Source organism: Erinaceus europaeus, chromosome 13 (genome assembly GCF_950295315.1).
Source record: "Erinaceus europaeus chromosome 13, mEriEur2.1, whole genome shotgun sequence".
In the NCBI taxonomy this organism is placed as follows: domain Eukaryota; kingdom Metazoa; phylum Chordata; class Mammalia; order Eulipotyphla; family Erinaceidae; genus Erinaceus; species Erinaceus europaeus.
In genome coordinates, this window is record NC_080174.1 from 98,111,258 (window position 1) to 98,132,952 (window position 21,695).

At 39.3% G+C, this 21,695-nt stretch overlaps 1 protein-coding gene across 1 annotated transcript in view; it reads right to left on the reverse strand.

The window, feature by feature from the left end:
- Positions 1–4,099: 4,099 nt before the first annotated feature.
- The window catches only part of LOC132542404 (zinc finger protein 14-like), a 72,583-nt gene continuing 54,987 nt past the window's right edge, over positions 4,100–21,695 (reverse strand). Inside the window, exons 2-5 of the mRNA XM_060204975.1 lie at positions 8,486–8,612; positions 7,528–7,585; positions 4,780–5,964; positions 4,100–4,247 (exon numbers count right to left, since the gene is read on the reverse strand). Of these exons, the coding sequence (XP_060060958.1) occupies positions 4,100–4,247; positions 4,780–5,964; positions 7,528–7,585; positions 8,486–8,612 (1,518 nt within the window). The remainder of the gene's footprint in view (positions 4,248–4,779; positions 5,965–7,527; positions 7,586–8,485; positions 8,613–21,695) is intronic.

Here is a 21,695-nt window from a genome sequence, read left to right on the forward strand (position 1 = left end):
CAAGTAAGTAGAGGTCTAGTCATTCCTCTTCCCACAATTCAACCAGTTTGAAGCCAGGATCCATCATCACCTCCTTTATCCAGCCCATGGACACCTGGTGACTCTGAGGCCTGGTAGCCATACAGGTCACCAATAATCCAGAGGCCACCTCCTGGACGAAAAATCTAAGTCCTTTTATATGGCAATGTGAACATCCTATCAGTTGTACTCCCACACAGCCCTAAGGTTTTATCATTTGCTAATTACAAAACTACAGAAGGGTGATAGTGAGAATAGGTATATCTCACTGTCACATGAGATGCCAGGGATTGTACTCAGAGCCTCGTGAAAGAATATCCAGTATTCTAACCAATGTACCAACTTCTAGACAATGATTCAGAGGTATTTGATTCTCAAGTCACCAAAGACATGTTTGCAGATGAGAGAATCATTCACAAAGTACAGGCTTCCTAAAGTAGAGGCTGAATGGCTAATCTGCTGTCACTCACATTTTCTCACATGAACACATTGCACATATTTTAGGGCTCAGTGACCTATGAAGCTGTAGCTGTGATATTCACTCAAGAGGAGTGGGCACTATTGAATCCTTCAGAGAAGAAACTCTACAGAGATGTGATGTGTGAAAGCTTCACAAACTTTGTTTCACTAGCTAACTATAATCGCCTTAATTTTTGAACCAGAAGACAAATCACTTTTTGTTCAGCAATGTAAAAATGGAGACACTGATAAGCGAGCAAGGATTGACCATGAGTCATGATGGATCAAAAAGTAATCTATGTGTATAACTTCTAATGCTTTTATATTTTGTAATTTTAGAAAAGATAAGAGATACATTTACAATGAAGCATGATGTACCACCTAAAAAGCTGTTTTCTAAAATTTTGTTTCTGTGTAATTTACTGATATCTGGTGCCTGCATGGTTTCCTGTATAAGTAGACGCATGGGTTCTTAATTGTGTGCTCTCACTGAATAACTGCATAGAACACCTTTTAATGCAACTTATTAAGAAAATGAAATGTATCATCACTACAATAAATAGATTTTTAAATAAGCTCATCAAAAATACTTCATGAATAGGTTATAGGAATAGTTGGACAAGTGACTCAAATAAGATGTATGTGATCTGTGACTAAACTTTTCATTTGGGTCACTGGCAACAAAAATACCATGATGTTTTACCCTTTGTCTTTTATCCACTTCATAGGAAAATCTTTCTCACATGTAACAAGTAAATTGAAATTTTAAAAAGGAGGCAAAGATGCTTAGTATTTATAAAACAGTACACTTGGAAAAAATAAGAGTATCTTGAAGGTATGCATATATGTACTTTTATGATACTTAGAGGTAGTCCATGTAGAAAATATCAGTATTTTCAGTAAAAATCTCAACACATACCGAAACCTTACTATTAAAAATAGTAACTCAAGTCACACATACAAAATACCTGTAAAGATATCATTAGTTTTAGCATAATATATTTATTTTTTTTAATATTTATTTTATTTATTTATTCCCTTTTGTTGCCCTTGTTGTTTTATTGTTGTAGCTATTATTGTTGTTGTCACTGTTGGATAGGACAGAGAGAAATGGAGAGAGGAGGGGAAGACAGAGAGGAGAGAAAGATAGACACCTGCAGACCTGCTTCACCGCCTGTGAAGCGACTCCCCTGCAGTTGGGGAGCCGGGGTTCGAACCGGGATCCTTATGCCGGTCCTTGTGCTTTGCGCCTCCTGCGCTTAACCCGCTGCGCTACAGCCCGACTCCCAGCATAATATATTTATATGAAAGTATTTAGATTTCACCAATTAAAATTTTTTCCCTTTTGTTTTTCTTGTTGATTTCACCAATTTATCTTATTTATTTATTGGATAGAGATATCCAGAAATCAAGAGGAAGGGGGAGATAGGGAAAAACACAGACTCCAGCATTCCTACTTCACCTCTTGCAGGTGAGGACCAGGGTCTCAAACTCGGGTCCTTGCGAATTCTAGCATGTGCCCCAGCCAGTTGTGCCACTGCCCAGCCCTTTTTACCAATTTTTAATAAATTTGTATTAAGAAAGAAGACATTGACAAAACCGTAGGCTAGGAGGGGTATAACTCCACACAATACCCACCACCCTATCTCCACAGCCCATCCTCTCCCCTGATAGCTTTCCCATTCTATACCTCTCTGGGAGTATGGTCACAGGGTTGTTGTGGGTTACAGATGGCGGAAGATCTGGCTTTTGTAATTGCTTCCCCACTGAATATGGGTGTTAACTGGTCGATCCATACTCCCAGTCTGCCTCTCTCTATCCCTAGTAGGGTGGGTCTATGGGGAAGCAGAGCTCCAGGACACACTAGTGGGGACGTTAGTCCAGGGAAGCCTGGTCAGCATCATGCTGGCATCTGGAACCTCGTGGCTGAAGAGAGTTAACATACAAAGCCAAATAAATTGAACAATTATGGACCTAAAGGATGGAATAGTGCAGATGAAGTGTTGGGAGGTACTCACTGCAGACTATCTTTCTGAAAATGGGTATTACTGGACTCTTGTGAACTTCTGCTTTACACAATATCTGTAAAGCTATTTTGCCTTAAATATGCTTGCTTTCTCAAATTCCTATGGAAAAAAATGAGAAACTGGAGCTTCTTGGTCCTACTTTTACTCTCTTTCCTTCTTTTTTTGTCATTGGTGGTCTGCTCAGCTCTAGCATATGTTCATGCTGGGAATCTAACCTGGGACTTCAGGGTCTCAAGTATGAAAATCTAGTTCACAAATCACCCTATCTTCGAAAACCCTGTTATCTTTCTAGCATGACTTCAACTACACCTGTTTTAATGCAATCTCTTTTAGGTGAGAGAACACACAATATCCCTGGATAATGCCTCACCACAGCAGCCTGAACGCTTTGCCCCACCAGGATTTTCTCTTAGAATCTCCTGTACACACACCTGCTTCCCAAACCAGGGCAAGTGGAATCAGAGTTCATAATGATAAGTCATATCTGCTCAGAGAGATTTTACATGACCACATTCTCCATAAAAACAGCCTTTTCGTGAAGGGTAGATAGCATAATGGGTATGCAAACAGATTCTCATGCCTGAGGCTTCAAAGTCCCAGGATCCATCCCCCGCACCACCACAAGTCAGAGCTGAACAGTGCTCTGGTTTAAGACATCCTTTCAGGGGCTGGGTGGTAGCACAACTGGTCCAATGTACATACTACAATGCAGGAGGAGCTCGATTCAAGTCCCTGGTTCCCTACAGCAGGGTGAAACCTTCAGGTGATAAAGCAGTGCTGCAGGTGTCTCTCCCTCTCTATGGTCCCCTTCTCTCTCAATTTTTCTGTCTGTATTAAATAAAATGTATATTTTTAAAACAGCCTTTTCATCATCATCCAAGTGGCTTAGGTTTGCCTGACACAAATGAAGATACTCAGGTTCAATAGTTCACTCATGAGGTACTTCATGATGGCCTTTAACACACAGGGGTTGGGGAGGGCACCATAATCTTAATTTCTCTATTTCAAAAGTGAAAGATTGAAAAGCACACGCAGGGTCAAGCTGGGAAGCAGGTTCCCCAAGGCAGACATACAACCTCAGAGTCCAGACTGGTGTTCAGGCCTGGCTCCGCACCTCAGCAGATTCCACATGCTGAGAAGGACCAGGCCAGTGTGAGCAGACATTTATCAATTTCAATTATTTATTTAATATTTATATACACATATTGTAGCATCCACTATTATTCCACTGTTTTACATTCACTTGTCACTCCAGGACAAGTTCTTTTCTAGGTCTGTAAACTCACTCCACAATGTCTACACTGATAATTGTTTTCCTAATGACAGTCATTTTATATGTGCAAAAACTGTTATCGATTTGAATACATCTAAGCATTGTTGATATCTAAGTTCCCAGTTTTTCACTGTTTATTTTCACTAAGTTTCTCTCTACTGTGAGATCATTCATGTATCCAAAGAAAACTGGCTTAAATGTTTGACTACATTGTTTACATTCAAGGTTTCTTTCCACTGTGAGTTCTATCATGTAACTAAATAGAACTACATCCCAGGAATGCTTGGTTTACATTCATAAGGTTTCTCTGCACTGAGTTCTTTCATGTGTCCGAAGATTTGCACATTGCCTGAATGTCTACTACATAGGTTACATTCATAACGTTTCTCTCCACTGTGAATTCCTTCATGTGTCCAAAGAGTTGTGTATTGACTGTATGTTTTACTTTACATTTATATGGTTTCTCTCCACTGTGAGTTCATTCATGTTGCCATAGAATACAGGATTGTCGAAATGTTTTACTACATTGTTTACATTTAAAGGGTTTCCCTCCTGTGTGAATTCTTTCATGTGAGCGAAGACTACTGGAACAAATGAATGTTTTACTACATTGTTTACATTCATAGGGTTTCTCTCCGCTGTGAGTTCTTTCATGTTTCTTAAGACTACTGTAACAACTGAATGTTTTACTATATTGTTTACATTCATAGGATTTCTCTCCACTGTGAGTTCTTTCATGTGTCCGAAGACTACTGGAACAAATGAATGTTTTACTACACTGTTTCCATTTATAGAGTTTCTCGCCACTGTGAATTCTTTCATGTGCCCGAAGATGACTGGAACTGAATGTTTTACTACATGGTTTACATTCATAGACTTTCTCTCCACTGTGAGTTTTCATGTTTCTTAAGACTACTGGAACAACTGAATGTTTTACTACGTTGTTTACATTCATAGGGTTACTCTCCACTGTGAGTTCTTTCATGTGTTCGAAGACTACTGGAAAAACTAAATGTTTTACTACATTGTTCACATTCATAGGGCTTCTCTCCACTGTGAGTTCTTTCATGTATCTTAAGACTACTGGAATAACTGAATGTTTTACTACATTGTTTACATTCATAGGGTTTCTCTCCACTGTGAGTTCTTTCATGTTTCTTAAGACTACTGGAACAGCTGAATGTTTTACAACATTGTTTACATTCATAGGGTTTCTCTCCACTGTGAGTTCTTTCATGTGAGCGAAGACTACTGGAACAACTGAATGCTTTACTACATTGTTTACATTCATAGGGTTTCTCTCCAGTGTGAATTCTTTCATGTAGCTTAAGACTACTGGAAAAACTGAATGTTTTACTACATTGTTTACATTCATAGGGTTTCTCTCCACTGTGAATTCTTTCATGTTTCTGAAGACTACTGGAACAACTGAATGTTTTACTACATTGTGTACATTCATAGGGTTTCTCTCCACTGTGAGTTCTTTCATGGTTCTTAAGTATACTGGAACAACTGAATGTTTTACTACATTGTGTACATTCATAGGGTTTCTCTCCACTGTGAGTTCTTTCATGGTTCTTAAGTATACTGGAACAACTGAATGTTTTACTACATTGTGTACATTCATAGGGTTTCTCTCCACTGTGACTTCTTTCATGTTTCTTTAGACTACTGGAATAACTGAATGTTTTACAACATTGTTTACATTCATAGGGTTTCTCTCCACTGTGAGTTCTTTCATGTAGCTTAACATTACTGGAAGAACTGAATGTTTTACTACATTGTTTACATTCATAGGGTTTCTCTCCACTGTGAGTTCTTTCATGTATCTTAAGTTTACTGGAACAATGGAATGTTTTACTACATTGTTTACATTCATAGGGTTTCTCTCCACTGTGAGTTCTTTCATGTAGCTTAAGACTACTGGAACAACTGAATGTTTTACTACATTGTTTACATTCATAGGGTTTCTCTCCAGTGTGAGTTCTTTCATGTACCCGAAGATAACTGGGACATCTGAATGTTTTACTACACTGTTTACATCCAGAGGGTTTCTTTCCACTGTGAATTCTTTCATATTTTTGAAGATGAATAGAACCAGTGAGTAATTTGTTGTATACTTCACATTCTTGAGATTTTCTACCACTCTGACTTTTTGTGCCCTCAGAGACTTTCACTGCTGTATTACTGTAAAATAATGAACAATTAATTAATTAATGACATTTCAATGAATATAACTGATTCTATTATCAAGATGCAGAACATAATTTTATATAATAACATCAGATATTAACAATAGGTTTTACTAGAACCATATACTGAAAAAAATCACAAATATTCAAAATTAGAAAAAGATCTTCAGGGAGTTGGGTGGTACCACAGTGGGTTTAGCAGGTGCAGTGCAAATAGCTAGAACCAGTTAGGATCCCAGTTCAAGTCCCCGGGTCTCCACCTGCTGGGGAGTTACTTCACAGGTAGTGACGCTCATCAGAAGGTGTCTCTATTCCTCCCTATCTCCCCGTTTTCTCTTTATGTCTCTATCCAATAAAAATAATTTTTTAAAACTCTCGTATTAAAAGTAAAGTTAAAAAATTGGTTAAAAAGGGCTGAATCGGGAGTCAGGAGGTAGCACAGCATTCTAAACACACATGGTGTGAAAGGTAAAGAGAGTTTGAGGAATTCCAGTTTGATCCCATGGCTTCCCACCTGCAGGGGAGTCACTTCACAGGTGGTAAAGCAGGTGTTTAGGTGTCTATCTTTCTCTGCCCTTCTCTCCAATTTTCTCTCCTGTCCAGAATCAATGACAGCAACAACAATAAAACAAGAGCAACAAAAGGGAATATTTCAAAAAACACTAAAAAAGGAGGGGGATGGGCAGTGGTGTAGCTGACTGAGCACACATGCTACAATGAACAAGACCTGGGTTGAGCCCCAGTACCCACCTGCAGGGGGAAAGCTTTGCAAGTGCTGAAGGACTGTAGGTCCCCTTTCTCTCTCCCTATCTCTCCCTTCATTTAGATTTCTGGCTGTCTCTATCCAATAAATAAATAAGATAAAAACTGGTAAAAACTACATACTTTCATTTAAGTATATTATGCCACAACTAATGATATCTTTACAGGCATTTTGTATATATTAATTGAACCACTATTTGTTAACAGCCAGGTTTGGCATTGTGTTGAAATTTTTCACTGAAAATATTGATCTTTTCTAGGACTACATCTACGTATCATAAAAATATAGGTATTCATACATTATAGATACTCGTACTGTTTCCAAGTGTACTATTTTATAAAATACTAAGCATCTTTGACCCCTTTTTAAGACTTCCATTTCCTTGTTACATGTGAGAAAGATTTTCCTATGACGTGAAGAATAGACAGATAATGTAGAACATCATTATGGTCGTTTTGTTGCCAGTGAGTCAGATGGGAACTTCAGTCATGTATGTCACATACATTGTATTTGAGTCACTTGTCCAAATGTTCTATAACCTAGTCATGAAGTATCTTTGATGAGATTATATAAAAATTAATCTATTTGTGGCAGTCAAGTGGTAGCATAGCAGGTTAACTGTATGTTCCCAATAGAACAAGGACAAGTCTTAAGAATCTGGGTTCGAGAACCCGGCCTATTACAGGTAAATTATGCAGGCACCAGAACTAGGTAAATAACACAGAGACAAAATATTTGAAAACACAATAGCTTTCTGGGTGGTACATCACATATTATTGTAAGTTTAACTCTCACCTTTGTTGACTCCTGTGCAAGTAATGCTGCTCTTTGGTGGAAAGTTCTTGTATTTTTTCTAAAATTACAAAATATATAAAGGATTAGAACTTATACAAACAGTGGTCTGGGAGGTGGCACAGTGGGTAAGGCACTAAACTCTCAATCATGAGGTCCCGAGTTCAATCCATGGCAGCACATGTACCAGAGTTATGGCTGATTGTTTTTCTCCTATCTTTTGCATGAATAAATAAATAATTAAAAAGAAAGAAATTATACAAATAGATTGAATTTATTTTTATTCATTTATTTTTACCAGAGCACTGCTCAGCTCTGGTTTATGATGTTGCAGGGGATTGAACCTGGGACTGGACAGAGTCTCAGGCCTGAGAGTCTGTATAACCATGGTGCTACCTACCCCCACCCTGAAAACTTTTTAAAGAATTTATTTTTGGGGGAGTCGTGTGGTTGCATAGCCAGTTAAGCACACATGGCGCAAAGCACAAGGAAAGGCCTCAGCATCCTGGTTTGAGATCCCGGCTTCCCACCTGCAGGGTAGTCGCATCACAATGGTGAAATGGTCTGCAGGTGAAATGGTCTTTGTCTACCACACTCTAACTTCCCATTCTCTCTCCATTTCTTTCTGTCTTATCCAACAATAACAACATCAATAACAACAATAAAACAAGGGCAACAATAGGGAATAAATAAATAATTATTTCTTAATTCATAAGAAAGGTAGTCTGAGAGAAAGAATCAGACATCAATCTAGTATGTGTGTAGCCAAAGACCAACCTCAAGACCTCATGGTCAAGAATCCAGTATTTTATCCACTGCACCATCTGTCGGACAAGACTGAATTTGTGATCCATTATGAGTCACAGTCAAACTCTGCTCACATAACACTGTCTCCATTTCTACATTGGTGAAGAAAAAGTGACTTGAATTCTAGTTGAAAAATTAAGGCGATTAGAGTTACCTATGGAAAGAAAGTTCCTCAAGTTTTCACACATGACATCTCTGTAGAGTTTCTTCTCTGAAGGATTCAATAGTGCCCACTCCTCTTGAGTGAATATCACGGCTACATCTTCATAGGCCACTGAGCCCTAAAATATGTGCAATGTGTTCATGTGAGAAAATGTGAGCGGCAGCAGGTTAGCATATTAACTACTCAGTCTCTTTCTCATAAATAAAATCTTAAAAAAAAATATGAAACATCTCTAGCCACACATAGTTCTTTATAAAATCAACAACATTGGGAGTCGGGTGGTAGCGCAGCGGGTTAAGCGCAGGTGGCGCAAAGCAAAAGGACTGGCGGAAGGATCCCGTTTCGAGCCCCCGGCTCCCCACCTGCAGGGGAGTCACTTCACAGGCAGTGAAGAAGGTCTGAAGGTGTCTCTCTCTCCCCCTTTCTTCCCCTCCTCTCTCCATTTCTCTCTGTCCTATCCAACAATGATGACATCAATGACAACAACAATAAAAAACAAGGGCAACAAAAGGGAATAAATTAATTAAAATTTTAAAAAAATCAACAACATTATGGAAGCATGGAAATTATACTATTTAGAGTCATCATAACACATTAGGCATCTCTGCAGTGTCAGTGTGCAATAAAGGGTTAAAATGCAAGAATGTTATACAAATAAAATAAGTATTATCAGGTTCAGGGCAATGGTGCACCTGGTTAAGTGTACATTTCACCATGACACAGGACCTAGGTTTGAGGCCTGCTTCTGTCCTGAATAGGGCCACTTCATGAGCAGTGAGACAGGCCTTCAGGTGTCTCCTATCAAATAAAATGGAAATAAAAACGGGCTTTCTGCAGCAGTGGATTCAAACTTTGCACAATGAGCTCAAGAAATAACCCTGGTAGCAGAAGAAAGATCAGAGGACAAGAAGAATTGCTCCACAGTAAGCTACATCCTCCTCAATTTCTCTCTCTATCATAGGAAGTAAAACATAATTTATAAATACAAAAAGATTCTATGAGGAGGGAGCCATTGTGGAAAGTATGGCAGTGAAAGGTCTTATGTTCCTTAAGATGAACTTGGATGTTACAACAGTAACCAAAAAAGCCTATAGAAGTCATCCTCAGTACAGTACATAATATCCAATTTGGAAATGTCTTCAGAAACCTGAGCTCAACATTAAAGAAAAATAAATGGAGAAATGAACCACTGAGAATACACGAAAATGAATATATTTGGCATAATGACAAGACCAAAGATAATATCACCAAGACAAAGAGATGAAGTAAAAAAAAAAATTAAAGAAACATATTTACATGCTCTACATCAAAGCACTAATGAGCAATATATGTACTCACACAACTCAGTACAGTAACATAAACAACCACAGTAAATGCACAGAAAGACATTTATAATCTCTTTAACCAAGATGTTTAGTCACAGTGCAATTAAAAATCGCTCACAATCCCTGAGTGTCAGATACCTGTATGTTCTAACAATAAAGTTTCATTTTTTAAAAAAAGAGTAATTCTGGTTTATTACCCTTTTGTAGAGTCACTGAATCTTATACTATCTTAGAGGTTGTGAAAAGCACACATGGAAACTAAGCAGAATTGTGTTAGGTCTGTGATATCCCAGGAGAGATATTTCAGTAGGAATACTGAATTAATGTCATTACCTTTATCTGCAAAAATTAAGACATTTACAACGGTTCTGCAGATATCAGTCTTTCTCTCCCTTGTCTTCCCCTCCTCTCTTCATTTGTCCTATCCAACAATAAAGACATCAACATCAATTAACAACAACAATAAAATGTACAACAATAAAACAAGAAGGCCAACAAAAAGGAATAAATAAATATTAAAAAACTCTTTGAAAAGAATGTTGGGTAGAGAGAAAAAGAAGGTGGGAGTCAGGCAGTAGCACAGCAGGTAAAGCGCATGTAGCGAAAAGCACAAGGATCGGAATAAGGATCCCAGTTTGAACCCCTGGCTCCTCACCTGCAGGAAAGTCGCTTCACAAGTAGTGAAGTAGGTCTGCAGGTGTCTCTCTCTCCCCCTCTGTCTTGCCCTCCTCTCTCCACTTCTCTGTCCTAACACTGATGACATCAATAAGACCAATAATAATAATAAAAAAAAGGCCAGGGGGTCAAGTGGTGGCACACTTCATTAAGTGTTCACTTTATAGTGTTCAAAGAACCAGTTCAAGCCCCTTGGCCCCACCTACAGCAGGTAAGCTTCATGAAATGTGAAGCAGGGCTGCAGGTTTCTATGTCTCTCCCTTTCTCTCTCCCCTGCTCCATCCATTTCTCTTGGGCTCAATCCTTTATTAAATAAATAAACAAATATTGTTTTAAAAATCTACTTTAAAAGAGAGAAAATTCCTTTTAGCTCCATCCAAGATAGGCTCACTGTTCTTAATAGCTGTGTAGTATTCAATTGTGTATATATAACCACAGCTTTCTCAGCCAATCATATGTTGTTGGGCACCTGGGTTGCTTCCAGGTTTTCGCTATTACGAATTGTGCTGCTATGAACATAGGTGTACACATATCTCTTTAGTTGGGTGTTATGGTGTCCTTGGGATATATCCCTAGGAGAGGAATTACTAGGTCATACGTAAGGTACATGTCTAGCCTTGTGAGAGTTCTCCAGACAGATTTCCACAGAGGCTGGACCAATTTACATTCCCACCAGCAGTGCAGAAGGGTTCCTCTGTCCCTTCAGCCTCTCCAGCACTTGTTGCTGCTGTCCTTTTTGATGTTTGACATTCTCACAGGGGAGAGGTGTTATCTCAATGCTGTCTTTATTTGCATTTCTTTGGCAATCAGTGACCTGGAACAATTTTTCATGTGTTTATTAGCCTTTTGGATCTTCTATTGTGAATATTCTGTTCCTATCCTCTGCCCATTTTTGGATGGGGAAAGCTATTAGGGGAGGGGATGGGATAGGGAGTTCTAGTGGTGGGAATTGTGTGTAGTTGAACCCCTCTTAACCTATGGCTTTTTTTTCAGTGTTTCCTTTTCAGAAGTAAAAAATAAAATTAAAAAGAGACAGAAAATGAAGACCCTGAATATTAGGATGTATTCTAATGAACCTCATTTGTGCCTGATTCCATTATTCTTGGTGGATTTTATTTATTTATTTTCTCTAGATAGAAGATTAGACCAAAAAAAGGGAAGACTCCACAGTAATACCTATGAAGTTCCCCTTTTCATGTCTATCTGTGTTGTCAGGGCTTGAAACTCAATATCTGGGTATGACAAAGTAGCACTTTACAACATGAGTTATGTCTTGGTATTCAAAAATTATTTCACAGGTGCTTTCTGGTGGCATACCAAGTGATACCACAAATCATTGTGGCATACCACAAATGAACACCTATGAGAACTCAGATGGGTTCAAGAATCATCTCTCCAACAGCTATAGAGGGAAGTCTCATAACTGTACTTCTTCACAGCACCCCCTATTTCTTAAATCTATTCATGTCTGTATATATGTAACATGACACTAAAGAATGGTAACACTGAGTCCCAGTGATAATACTAATTGGAAAATTAGTTTTAAGAGAAAATGGCTGCGGAGATACCAGTGTTTATGAAAAATATTTCCATATTTGAGGCTTTCAATCCCCAGCATCAACATAAGCCAGAGTTGAGCAGTACTCTGATCCATCTCTATCTCTCTCATTGAAATAAATAACAAAAAAAATAAACTAGGGGAGTCCTGCTTCCCCACAACTCTGCCCCACTAGGAAAAGCTTGAGACAAGCTGGGAGTATGGATTGACCTGTCAGTGCCCATGTTCAGTGGAGAAGCAATTACAGAAGCCAGACCTTCCATGATCTGGACCCCATAATGACCCTGGGTCCATAGTTCCAGAGGATACAGAATAGGAAAGCTATCAGGGGAGGGGAGGGTAGATATGGCATTCTGCTGGTGGGAACTGCATGGAATTGTGACTCTATTCTCCTATGGGTTTGTGTTTCCATTTTATAAATAAATAATTAAATAATAAAAAAAGAGTAAGTGAAAAGAGAAATACAAGGGTGGGGGAGGTGACATAAAGTTTCTGCCTGCGGCTCTCATGTTCCAGGTTGTATTCCTTGACCCAAAGTTAGCCAGAGATGAGCAGTGCCTTGGCAGAAAGAGAGAGAAAGAGACAGAAACAGTAAATTAAACATGTATCAATTAAAATACAACTTATTCAAGAGGAAAAAGATACAGAATCTGATGTGGGGCAATTCAATTTACCCAAGAATCTGCCATCTCTTCCTCTTTCCCTGAATGTCTTTCAGGCCAGAAAATGGAAGATCAATCACATCAATAGCTTCAGACTCTGTTTAAATCTAGCAGCACAAACTCTTCAATGGACAGTATGGGCCCTAGATGGAAGATACTGTAGTGAATAAAAGGTACAATACCCTAGCTGTGCAATGTGAAGAGGTTATGGAAACATTTAGCGAGTTATCCTGCCTATGAAGACTACAAAGCCCACAAATTCTACTGACATCTCTTTCAACCTCTTAATTTTTCTTCAACAAAAGCATTCACAATAATCTAGTAAAACGGGAGTCAGGAAGTAGCATAGTAGTGTGTTAAGCGCATGTGGCCCACAGCTCAGGGACCAGCCTAAGGATCAGGTTTGAGCCCTTGGCTCCCCACCTGCAGGGGAGTCGCTTCACAGGTGGTGAAGCAGGTCTACAGGTGGCTATCTTTCTCTCCCCCACTGTCTTCCACTCCTCTCTCCATTCTAACAACAATGACATCAAAAACTACAACTACAATTTTAAAAAGGACAACAAACAGGGAAAAGAAATAAAACTAAAAAAGGTAAAAAAAATCTAGTAAAATGTCTATTACTTTTCTTATTTAATTCAAGCCTCACCTAAATACTGCTCAGACATCTGTATTAAAACAGTGACATGGGGAGGGGGGTGCAGTGGATGGAGCCAAGATGGCAGCTGAAGACACACCTGGCATGAGCTCTGCAAGGAGGCTGCTTTCATCCTGGGAAATGCAGGTGAGGGTACGACTTCCAGGCCAGTGGCAGAGGCAGAATGTAGAAGAGCTCTAAGGAGCCTAGGAAGAGTCCTATAACCCACCCTTAAGCTGGCAAACCGAGGCTGAAAGAGACAAAGCAAACATGGGGTTGGCCCACTGGCTCTAAGTCTGACTCTTTCATACTGTACCCTAAGAACAACCCTCACACCAGAGTAAAGGAACCAGCTACAGACAGATCACTAAAAATAATTTATCTACTTCACAAGCGGTGAAGCAGGTCTGTAGGTGTCTGTCTTTCCCTCTCTATTTTCCCATCCTCTCTCCATTTCTCTCTGTCCTATACAACAAACACATCAATAATAACTACAACAAAAATACAACATGGGCAACATAAGGGAATAAATAAAAAAAATTTTTTAATGGTAACTTCATTATCAAGATACCTAGAGCCATCCAGAAGAGGGGGGTTCTTTTCCCAAGCAAATGTTTTTTATTTTATTTTATTTTATTTATTTATTTACTTTTACTCAATCTGAGTGGCTGAATACCTGACCAACCTCTGTCTCTGCTGGGGCCTGTAAGATTAATGTCCTTTGGTATTGCTTAGGTTAATTTATCTATTTTTCTTTCTCCATTATACCTATTGAGTATAATGATAGTAATATCGAATAATTGATAGTTGCTTCTTGTGATTGTGTATTTTTGCTTTGTTTAGGAAGTGGGGGGGTTGTGTAGCCAATCTGGAATAGTTTAATCTAAAAATTGATTGTTAGGGTTTCATTAATCTGGATTTTTATTTTTGCAGGTTTTCTTCCTTGTATTTTTTTTATTAACTTTATAGAACACAGGACCTCATGGTTGAGAATCCAATGCTTGCTCCACTGCACCACCTCCCAGACCACTGTTTTTTTCCCTTTGTTTTACTTTTGTCTGTTTTTCCTTTTCTCTAGGTTGACCAAAAATAGTTATTTTGCTTTTTCTATTGATTGGTGATTGGGTGTACTTTCCATTGAGGAGTTTGCTTTTCTTTTCTTTTCTCTTTCATTCCTCCTTTCTTATTGGAAATATCTTTTTCTTTTTGCTCCTGTTTTTCTGTAATCACTTATGCATCTTTGTGAATTATCCTGTGAAAGAAGTTAGACTCAGAGTGGATTCTCTCTTTTGTGTTTTATAGCTGATTACTGTAATTGTTTATTTTTGCTGTGTCTATATAGTTTGGATTTGTTTTTGTTCTTGTTTTGTTTTTGGAGTGGAGGTGTTGCTTGGCTAATTGGTTTGAGTGGAACTGCATTAATCTTTGCTTCTGTGGATAGTATTGTCTTTTCTGAGGCTTGTGATTTCATCTGTGAAAGGACTTTGATTTGGTGTGCCTTGTACTCACAAAACACAACAACTGAATGACAACAGACAAGATAGAAAAACATAAACCCCACCACGTTAAAAACATGGTCAAATCTACAACAATTAAAGCAGCTACTGAATGAATTATGCATATCCCTTTGAATCAGTGTTGTTCTATCATTTGGGTCTATGCCTAGTAGTGGTATTGCTGGATAATATGTATTTGTTTTTCCATTTGTATTTGTTTAAGGATTCACCATAATGGCTGACAGTACTTAGCTTTCAGTATTTTAAAAAATATTTTTAATATTCATTTATTAATTTTCCCTTTTGTTGCCATTTTTTAATGTTGTAGTTATTGTTGTTATTGATGTTGTCGTTAGATAGGACAGAGAGACATGGAGAGAGGAGGGAAAGACGAAGGAGAGAAAGACAGACACCTGTAGACATGCTACACCACCAGTGAATTGACTCTGCTGCACTGGGAGCTGGAACAGGGGTGCTTAAGTTGGTCCTTGTGCTTTGCGCCCCATGCACTTAACCCCCTGCACTACTGTCTGACTCACCCCCCCCTTTTTTTTTTAGCAGAGTACTGTCCAGCTTGGCTTCTGGTGGGAGGATTGAACCTGGGGCTTTGGAGCTTCCGGCATGAGAGTCTCTGCATTACCATTATGCTATCTATCCTCTGCCCTATCCTTTTTATATATATTTTTTTTCCTCCAGGGTTATTGCTGGGCTCAGTGCCTGCACCGTGAATCCACCGCTCCTGGAGGCCATTTTTCCCCTTTTGTTGCCCTAGTTGTTGCAGCCTCGTTGCGATTATTATTGCCATTGTTGACGTTGCTTTGTTGTTGGATAGGACAGAGAGAAATGGAGAGAGGAGGAGAAGACAGAGAGAGGGGGAGAGAAAGATAGACACCTGCATACCTGCTTCACCATCTGTGAAGCGATTCCCCTGCAGGTGGGGAGCCGGGGGCTCGAACCGGGATCCTTACGCTGGCCCCTGCACATTGCGCCACGTGTGCTTAACCCACTGCGCCACCGCCTGACCCCCCCTTTTAATATTTTAAGTATGATTTCAACTTTTGAGTATGCTTCTCAATACTGGGGAAGACTCTGGGAGAGAAATGTGTGACAAGAATGGCAATAGAGGGGTTTTAGCTTCATAGGTTTTATCACCAAGTGTTACAAATGAGACACTAAGTGGTGCATGTAGAGTCAGGAATGTAGACAAAGGGAAGTCTAGTAGTAGCCAGGGGAGAGCTTGAGAAGCCCAGATAAAGTAGCCAACAGAGCTTAGGAGGCCCATCCAGGATTGAAGAAGACCCAAAACGACTCTGAGGTTCCAAAGTCCAGGTTCAACCCTCCACATCACCATAAGCACAACCATTAGCCACAGCCGAACAGTGCTCAGGTTAAAAAGGAAAGAATAAAAATGAACCAAACAGCAGCAAAACCAAAAGCCTCCTGCAAATTGATGAAATCACCACTAAGGTGCAGGCTTGACCCATCGATGAGCTGAGTTCCAAGGATGTAAGCCAGGCCCAAAGGCTTCTGGAACATTTTTGGGTTTTATTTCAGTCTCTCCCTCTCCCTTTACATATATATTTCCAGAGATAGAAACAGACACAGACCTGCTTCACTGCTTGCAAAACTTTTCTACTGCAGGTGGGGACAGGGGGCTAAAACTTGGGTTCTTGTGCACTGTAACATGTGGACCACACCCAGCCCCACAAATGTGCATTTGCACACACCCCCTACCTCCAACTCCCAAGATATGTATCAGTAACTTCCCTCTCTTTTTCCTCTTGAAGTATTTTTTCAATTTTTTTGGTGACTTAATATTGATTTATAAAATTATAAGATAACAAGACTATAATTCCACACTGTTCCCTGAGTCCTGTGTCTCAATCTCTCCACTGGAATCAACAGCAGATCTCACAAGGTTGAGGATATGGTTAATTATTATACCTAACTGCCTATATTTGTCCTTTTTTTCCCTGCCTCATGGTCCAATTTTATTTTCCATTCCACCAAACAGAACTCTGCTGTCTCTTTGCGGCGGCACAAGCACTCCCTCTTACTCTCGAACTCAAGAACTCTCCAACTCTGGAACTCTGGAACTCTCTTACTGGGGAACCCTCTGAAACTCTCTTTCTAACTCTGGAACTCTTGAACTCTCGTACTCGGGAACCCTCTGAAACTCTGGCACTCTCGAACTCAGGAACCCTCTCTCAGGGTTCCTTGGGGCAGGGCCAAGCGGGCCCGCAAAATTAACTGGACTGATCCAATTCTCTTGGCGGGGGAGGGCTAGAACAAACCAATGTAGCCGCAAAGAGACAGCAGAGTTCTGTTTGGTGATTAGTTTGTCTTAGTTTATGAATCGTTGTTCGTGAATAAAGAAATACAGCTTCCCTGCCCAGCCGTTGTCTCCGCGTCTCTGTTACCCGCCGTGAAGCTAGCCAGGCCAGCTGGAGCCATCCGGAATTTTAACAACAAATATCTAGGAGTAAATCTAACCAAGGAAGTGAAAGACTTGTATACTGAAAATTATGAGTCACTACTCAAAGAAATTGAAAAAGACACAAAGAAATGGAAAGATATTCCATGTTCATGGGTTGGAAGAATTAACATCATCAAAATGAATATATTACCCAGAGCCATCTACAAATTTAATGCTATCCCCATCAAGATCCCAACCACATTTTTTAGGAGAATAGAACAAATGCTACAAATGTTTATGTGGAACCAGAAAAGACCTAGAATTGCCAAATCAATCTTGAGAAAAAAGAACAGAACTGGAGGCATCACACTCCCAGATTTCAAACTGTATTATAGGGCCATTGTCAATCAAAACTGCTTGGTACTAGAACATGAATAGACACACTGACCAGTGGAATAGAATTGAGAGCCCAGAAATGAGGCCCTAAACCTATGGATATCTAATCTTTGACAAAGGGGCCCAGACTATTACATGGGGAAAGCAGAGTCTCTTCAACAAATGGTGTTGGAAACAATGGGTTGAAACATGCAGAAGAATGAAACTGAATCACTGTATTTCACCAAATACAAAAGTGAATTTCAAGTGGATCAAGGACTTGGATATTAGACCACAAACTATCGAATACTTAGAGGAAAATATTGGCAGAACTCTTTTCCCCATAAATTTTAAAGACATTTTCAATGAAACAAATCCAATTACAAAGAAGACTAAGGCAAGTATAAACCTATGGGACTGTATCAAATTAAAAAGCTTCTTCAATGCAAAAGAAACCACTACCCAAACCAAGAGACCCCTCACAGAATGGGAGAAGATCTTTACATGCCATACATCAGATATGAGTTTAATAACCAACATATATAAAGAGCTTGCCAAACTCAACAACAAGACAACACATAACCCCATCCAAAAATGGGGGGAGGACTTGGACAGAATATTCACCACAGAAGAGATCCAAAAGGCCAAGAAACACATGAAAAAATGCTCCAAGTCTCTAATTGTCAGAGAAATGCAAATCAAGACAACAATGAGATATCACTTCACTCCTGTGAGAATGTCATACATCAACAAAGGTAACAGCAGAAAATGCTGGAGAGGGTGTGGGGTCAAAGAACCCTCGTGTACTGCTGGTGGGAATGTAAATTGGTCCAAGCTCTGTGGAGAACAGTCTGGAGAACTCTCAGAAGGCTAGAAATGGACCTACCCTATGACCCTGCAATTCCCCTCCTGGGGATATATCCTAAGGAACCCAACACATCCATCCAAAAAGATCTGTGTACACATATGTTCTTGGCAGCACAATTTGTAATAGCCAAAACCTGGAAGCAACCCAGGTGTCCAACAATAGATGAGTGGCTGAGCAAGTTGTGGTCTATATACACAATGGAATACTACTCAGCTGTAAAAAATGGTGACTTCACCGTTTTCAGCTGATCTGGGATGGATCTTGAAAAAATCATGTTGAGTGAAATAAGTCAGAAACAGAAGGATGAATATGGGATGATCTCACTCTCAGGCAGAAGTTGAAAAACAAGATCAGAAAAGAAAACACAAGTAGAACCTGAAATGGAATTGGCATATTGCACCCAAGTAAAAGACTCTGGGGTGGGTGGGTGGGGAGAAAGAAGTCCATGAAGAATGATAAATGACATAGTGGAAGTTGTATTGTTAAATGGGAAACTGGAGAGTGTTATGCATGTACAAACTATTGTATTTACTGTTGAATGTAAAACAATTCCCTGATAAATAAAAAAATAAAAAAAAACAAGGACAACAAAAGTGAATAAATAAATATTTAAAAACAAATTAACATCATTATGGAAGCAAGGAAATTATACTATTTAGAATGATCATATCACATTAGGCTTCTCTGTAGTGTCATTGTCCAAAAAAACAAAAAAAAACAGTTAAAAATGCAATAATGTTACACAAATTGAGTATTATCAAGTGAAGGGCAGTGGTGCACCTGGTTAAGTGTACACATCACCATGACACAGGACCTAGGTTTGAGCTTTGATACTCTCCTGAGAGTGGGGAATACTTCATGAGCAGTGAACAGGCCTGCAGGTGTCTCTCTACCTCTATCAACTCTCCATTTCTTTCTGTCCTACCAAATAGAATGGAAAGAACGTATGGCTTTCTGGAGCAGTGGATTCAAATTCTGACACTGAGCTCAGGAAATAACCCTGGTGGCAGAAAAAAGAAGAGGAGGATGAAAAGAAAAACTGTTATTCAGTAATGTACACCCTCCTCCGTTTCTCTCTGTAATAGGAAGTAAAATATTATTTACCTGCAGGGGAGTCACTTCACAGGCCGTGAAGCAGGTCTGCAGGTGTCTGTCTCTCCCCGTCTTACCCTCCTCTATCCATTTCTCTCTGTCCTATCTAACAATGACGACATCACTAACAATAATAACTACAACAATGAAAAATCAAGGGCAACAAATGTGAGAAAATACATAAGTAAAAAATGTTTACTAAAAGACAGTTTAGAGAGAATATGTACTTTTATCTAGACAGATACAACTTATGCAAGAAAATATAGATTCACATATTGTAGCATCCATTGTGATCCCACTGTTTTACATTCACTGGGCTCTCCAGTACAAGTTACTTAGTAGGTCTGCAATGTCATTCTACAGTATCTATACTGATAAGAATTGTTTATCTTTTTCTGTTTTTTTTTTAAGATTTTATTTTTTAATAAGAAAGGCAGGAGGAGAAAGAGCCAGACATCACTCTGGTACATGTGCTGCTGGGGCTTAAACTCAGGACCTCATGCTTGAGAGTCCAGTTCCTTAGCCACTACACCACCTCCCGGACTTTTATTTTTTTTATAAAGGTTTGTCTTTATAAAAATTTTTTATTGGGGGCCGGACAGAGCACAGTGGGTTAACGCACGTGGTGCAAAGCACAAGGACGACCTTAAGATCCATGTTCGAGTCCCGGCTCCCAACCTGCAGGGGAGTCACTTCACACGTGGTGAAGTAGGTCTGCAGGTGTCTGTATTTCTCTCCCCTTCTCTGTCTTCCCCTCCTACTGCATTTCTCTCTGTCATATCAACAATGACATCAGTAACAATAACAATAATAACTACAACAATTTCCAGCTGTCTCTATTCAAATAAAGACAATTAAAAAATTTTAAAATCAAGTTAAAAGAATAATAAAATAAATTTCAAAAGTGCAAAATAAATGAATCCTGCTTCCTAAAAGCTCTGCCCCACTAGGGAAAGATAGAGACTGGTTGGGAGTGTGGACTGACATGTCAACGTCCATGTTCAGTGGGGAAGCAATTACAGACGCAAGACCTTCCACCTTCTGAACCCCATAAATGACACTGGGTCGATACTCCGAGAGGGATAAAGAAGAAGAGAGCTATCAGGATAGAGGATTAAATATGGAGTTTTAGTGGTGGGAAGTGTGTGGAATAGTAGCCCTCTTATCCTATAGTTTTGTGTTTCAATTATATAAATGATAAATAATAGGGAGTCGGGTTAAGCACACGTGGCACCAAGCACAAGTACGTACATAAGGATGCCGGTTCATGCCTCCGGCTCCCCACCTGCAGGGGAGTCGCAGCACAGGCTGTGAAGCAGGTCTGCAGGTGTCTTTCTTTCCCCCTATGTCTTCCCCCCCCCCATTTCTCTCTGACCTATCTAACAATGATGACAACAAAAACAACAACAACAATAAAAAACAACAAGGGCAACAAAAGGGAAAATAAATAGTTTTAAAAAATCAAGAGATTTTTAAAAAATTAAATAAAAGAAAAAAGGACTAAGTGAAAAGAGCACTACAAGGGAGGATAAGATAACAAAGTTTCTGCCTGAGGCTCTCAGGTTCTATGTTGTATTCTATGACCATAAGCCAGGCATATACGCCAGGGATGAGTAGTACCCTGGCAGAAAAACAGAGATATGATGGGCAAAACAGAAACAGTAAATTAAATATGTATCAATTAAAATACAACTTATTCAAGAGGAAAAAGAAACAGAATCTGATGTGGGGCAAGTGACTTACCCAAGAAAATGCCATCTCTTCTGCTTTCCCTGAATGTCTTTCAGGCCAGAAAATGGAAGATCAATCACAGCAATAGCTTGAGACTCTTTAAATCTAGCAGCACAGCCTCTTCACTGGACAGTATGGCCCCTAGATGGAAGATACTGTAGTGAATACAAGGTACAATTCCCTAGCTGTGCAATGGAAACGGAAGAGGTTCTGGAAACATGTAGTGAGTTATCCTGCCTATTAAGACCATGCAAAGCCCAAAAATTCTACTGACATCTCTTTCAACTTCATAATTTTTCTTCAGCAAAAGTATCCACAAAAATTGAGTAAAACGGGAGTCAGGCAGTAGTATAGCATGTTAAGCTCACA